The sequence below is a fragment of the Marmota marmota genome, unplaced genomic scaffold (assembly GCF_001458135.2).
Source record: "Marmota marmota marmota unplaced genomic scaffold, marMar, whole genome shotgun sequence".
NCBI lineage: Eukaryota > Metazoa > Chordata > Mammalia > Rodentia > Sciuridae > Marmota > Marmota marmota.
In genome coordinates, this window is record NW_025999842.1 from 29,084,911 (window position 1) to 29,089,500 (window position 4,590).

At 50.1% G+C, this 4,590-nt stretch overlaps 1 protein-coding gene across 2 annotated transcripts; it reads left to right on the forward strand.

Moving 5' to 3' along the window:
• The first annotated feature begins 488 nt into the window (after nt 1-488).
• Gpr6 (G protein-coupled receptor 6) lies at nt 489-3,199 on the forward strand. 2 transcript variants are annotated; one of them, XM_048812663.1, is made up of 2 exons: nt 489-978; nt 1,559-3,199. In XM_048812663.1, exon 2 carries the CDS (start codon nt 1,581-1,583, stop codon nt 2,670-2,672), a length of 1,092 nt encoding a protein of 363 aa, XP_048668620.1. In that variant the 5' UTR covers nt 489-978; nt 1,559-1,580; the 3' UTR covers nt 2,673-3,199. The 2 variants fall into 2 exon arrangements, with proteins under 2 accessions (XP_048668620.1, XP_015353866.1); XM_015498380.2 differs by having other exon boundaries at nt 493-978; nt 1,562-3,199.
• Nucleotides 3,200-4,590: the final 1,391 nt, after the last annotated feature.

Sequence of the window (4,590 nt, forward strand, 5' to 3'; positions counted from 1 at the left end):
CACAGACCTTGTCTTTAATTAAAGAGCAAGTTCCAAGGGCACTATCCGCTACTGAAATTGGGAAGCATTGGACAAGAGAAGATCATGGTGAAACCTGCTGTGTAGGGTTCAAGAGAGACAAAGGGAGGAAAAGAGATTTCATGGGTTACCTGGAGTGGGGGGAGTTGCATTCCTCAAATGTCCTTTTTAAATCTGTCCTTTCTCTCCTTCCCACAACTCTGCATTTCTTACTTGACTTTCTTTAACTGATAAAACTACCATAAGCATCCTAAAATAAATAAATAAATAAATAAATAAATAAATAAATAAATAAATAAATAAAAGGTTTGCTTTTCCCAATTCATTTTTATCCCTCAAGTCGCACTATTTTTTTTCTTAAGGTAGTTACTCTCCCGTCAGACCCTTCTGTCCCAAACTCCCTGTCTCCAGGGTAGTTTCTTCTTCCTGGCTGCTCTGATCTTTGGCTTTGGGTTTTGTTGTGTGGCTGCTGCCACTCGCCCCTCATCCCTCTTCTCCCAGCTCACCCTCTTCTCCTTAGGGTCTTCTTCACTCCTCTCTCCCTCTCCTCTCTCCCTCATCCCATCCTGGAGGCTGTGCGCTGGAGGAGGCAGCTCTGGCTTCTCCCTCCTTGAGCCCTGAGGTTTCTTTGCCCAGGGTGGGGAGGGGGACGAGGAGGGATAGACCAGTCTGGGATCCGGGGAAGAATAACTGTTGGCACCTCGAAGCCAGAAACCTGACGTCACCTTGCCCCGCCTGTCAATCTCCCGCGGGCGCACTGCTCGTAGCCGCCTTTTCTGCCACTGACTGTGCCTCTCACTCGCCGCCGCTTCAGCACAGCGACAAGGAGTCCCGCGCTCGTCTTCCTCGCCCGCCCAGGCCGCCTCCTGCGGGCAGCTGCTCGGTTAGCCCAGGGAGCCCAGCCGGGCATCCCGCCAAGGCGCGCATGACCAGCGACTTCCTGAAGCCGTGACTCCCCAGGTGAGCTTTGGGGCTGCCCGGGAGAACTTTGAGGGTTCGGGAAGGGGAAGAGGAAAAGGACAGCCCGGTAGTGGGTTCTTCCCGAAGCCAGAGAAAGAAGGGAAGCTCCACCACCCCTTTCTCGGCCCCTCGCTGATGTTTATTCCAGGGGTCTCTGTGCTCGAGGTCTCTCTGAACCTTGAGCTTGCAAACTTCGCTTTCAGCACCGCGGACAGCGACACGCCTCAGAACTAGGGGAAAATGCCTTGACCAAGCTTGCAACAGCCTGGGCGGGACAATTCCAAACTGATAGTTCTAGTTCCATGTATTTGGGTGCGTGTGCAAATGCAAGCCCACTTATGGGGTTGACCTGTGTGCATGACCTGTGTGTATATCTCTGCAAAAACTCAAGACAATTCAGGCAACCCGATGCATTTCATTCTCTCACACAACAGGTGTTTATTTTGGATTAGCACTTAACTTCTACTTCACCACTCTGCTCCAGGGTCCCGGGGTGGGGTAGGCAATTTGAGTGGGACAATGCTAGCGGGGCAACTGGCAGTCGGACCAGCACACCTGACACCTACTCTCCTTCTCTAAGCAGGGTGCTGCATCTGGCCGCGATGAACGCGAGCGCCGCCTCGCTCAACGAGTCTCAGGTGGTGGCAGTGGCGGCCGAAGGAGCAGCGGCGGCGGCCACAGCAGCAGCGGCTCCGGACACCGGCGAATGGGGGCCTCCTGCTGCGGCGGCGGCGCTGGGAGGCGGAAGCGGAGCTAACGGGTCGCTGGAGCTGTCCTCGCAGCTGCCGGCAGGGCCACCTGGATTGCTGCTTTCAGCAGTGAATCCATGGGACGTGCTGCTTTGCGTGTCGGGGACGGTGATCGCAGGCGAAAATGCGTTGGTAGTGGCGCTCATTGCGTCCACCCCAGCCCTGCGCACGCCCATGTTCGTGCTGGTAGGTAGTTTGGCCACCGCCGACCTGCTGGCAGGCTGTGGTCTCATCCTGCACTTTGTGTTCCAGTACGTGGTGCCCTCGGAGACTGTGAGCCTGCTCACCGTGGGCTTCCTTGTGGCCTCCTTCGCGGCCTCGGTCAGCAGTCTGCTAGCTATCACAGTGGACCGTTACCTGTCCCTCTACAACGCACTCACCTATTACTCGCGCCAGACACTGTTGGGCGTGCACCTCTTGCTTGCTGCTACCTGGACAGTGTCCCTAGGCCTCGGCTTACTGCCGGTGCTGGGCTGGAACTGCTTGGGCGAGCGGGCCTCCTGCAGCGTGGTGCGCCCGCTGACACGCAGCCACGTGGCACTGCTCTCAGCTGCCTTTTTTGCGGTCTTTGGCATCATGCTGCACCTGTACGTGCGTATCTGCCAAGTGGTCTGGCGCCACGCTCACCAGATAGCGCTGCAGCAGCACTGCCTGGCGCCGCCCCACCTCGCCGCCACCAGAAAGGGCGTGGGGACGCTGGCCGTAGTGCTTGGCACTTTCGGCGCCAGCTGGCTGCCCTTCGCCATCTATTGTGTGGTGGGCAGCCACGAGGACCCAGCCATCTACACCTACGCCACCCTGCTGCCCGCCACCTATAACTCCATGATCAATCCCATCATCTATGCCTTCCGCAACCAGGAGATCCAGCGCGCCTTGTGGCTCCTGTTCTGTGGCTGTTTCCAATCCAAAGTGCCCTTCCGCTCCAGGTCCCCCAGTGAGGTCTGAAGGGCTCCCTTCACATCCTTTCACCAACACCACACCCCCAACAAGCCAGCCTTTGGTGAGCTTCCTGGTGCCTGCTGATGAACTCGGAGACTCCAATAGTGTGAATCGGATTTTGCGGGGGGAAAAGAAAGGGACAGAACATAAATGCAACAAACTCACAAGGACAAAGAGGCTTGTTGGCACTTTACATATACAGTGTATACATGTGTACATATATATACAAATATTTGTATCTTCTGGAGATGTTCAGGATGTGAGCTTCCTGTTCTGTGAAAAACTACCAAAAGACGTGGTTATATACTCGAAATGTACATCACATTTGTCAAGTGAAGACATTCCAATACTGCTTAATAATAGCACTTTATTTTCAGCTGCTGAACTGCCAAAACAGTGTTGCCATTTTCAAGGGCAGGGGGAAGGGAGTAAAAGGTGTATTTTTGTTGTATGTGATAGAATATTTTGCTGCACATGCATCAACAAATTTCAACATATTTTGTACACAAATAAACATATCATTAAAAATGTAATTTTGGGTACATGATTGACTATGCAATTACTATTCAAGAGTCAAATTACATGTGCAATCTTAAAAATGAATAAATTCTTTACCACAGGATTCCAAGACATATACCTCATACCTTCATTGGGGATATGAAGGTGTGTTCAGCATTGCCTCTTGGACCACTATCGTCTTTCAAATAGGCCACTACCCCGATCCTTAAGAATTAAATATTCCCATTCCATCAGTGGGTGTGAGTCATGATTCCCACCCCATCCTACTTACAGGATAATGGAAAGATAAATAAGAGAATATGTGTGTGTGTGTGTGTGTGTGTGTGTGTGTGTGTGTATGGTCTGAGCCCCTGTGAAGAAATATGTCCACAAGCTCCAGTAGTTACTTACTCTTAGGAAAATATACACAGGCAAATTTGTTCATAAATTTATTGAATGTCTACTATATGCTAGGCACAATTCCAGGGCTGAGGATGTGGAAATGAAGTAAACAAACAAAATGTCTCATGCTCATGATGTTACATTCTAGTGGGGGAGATGGCCTATAAGCAAATAAATAAATGTATAATGTCATGTTAGCATCAATGCTAAGAAGTAAAATAAAGTGGGGTAGAAGTGGAAAAAAGCAGGAGGTACTCTGTTGGTTAGGGTGATCAAGGAAGTCTCTCTGAGGAGAAAACACTTAGGAGGTAATCTTAGGGAAGCAAGGTTGTGAGAAAAATCAGAAGGTGGGAGAAGAGGTTTCCACATATAGGCAGCAGCAAGTGCCAAGATCTTAGGGGTATGAATATGCCTGGCAAGTTCAAGAGTAGCAAGATCAAAGACTGAAAAGTGAGCAAAGAAAAGAGAGGTATGAAACTACAGTGGAGAGAGAGCAAGCTTTGCAGGCCACTACAGGGACTTGGGCTTTTGCTCAAGTGATATGGACATGGCATGATCCAATACATATTTTTAAAGAATCACTCTGAGCCAGGCACTATGGGGCATGCCTGAAATCCTAGCCATTCACGAGGCTGAGGCAGGAGGATGAAAAGTCCAAGGCCAGCCTTAGCAATTAAGCAAGGCCTTAAGCAATTTAGTGAGACTCTGTCTCAAAATCAAAATTAAAAAGGGTCAGGGATGTGGCTCAGTGCTAAAATGCCCCTGGGTTCAATCACTGGTACCAATAAAATAAAATAAAATAAAGAATAACCCAGGCTGTATTATTGAAAACAGTCTCTAGGAGTTTCAGAGTGGATGCAGGGGGTAGAGGTCTATAACCACTATCCCCACAAGAAACGGCAATGAGTTGAAGCACAGCAGCAGTGGTGGAAATGGTGATGAGTGATTGGGTTTTAGAAATACATTCACGTATAGATGGACACAGGGCATGAATGAAGAAAGCTCAGAATAACACCAAGGATTT

Coding starts and splice junctions, on each gene's coding strand:
- Gpr6 (XM_048812663.1), top strand. CDS start 1,581: ATGAACGCGAGCGCCGCCTCGCTCAACGAGTCTCAGGTGGTGGCAGTG.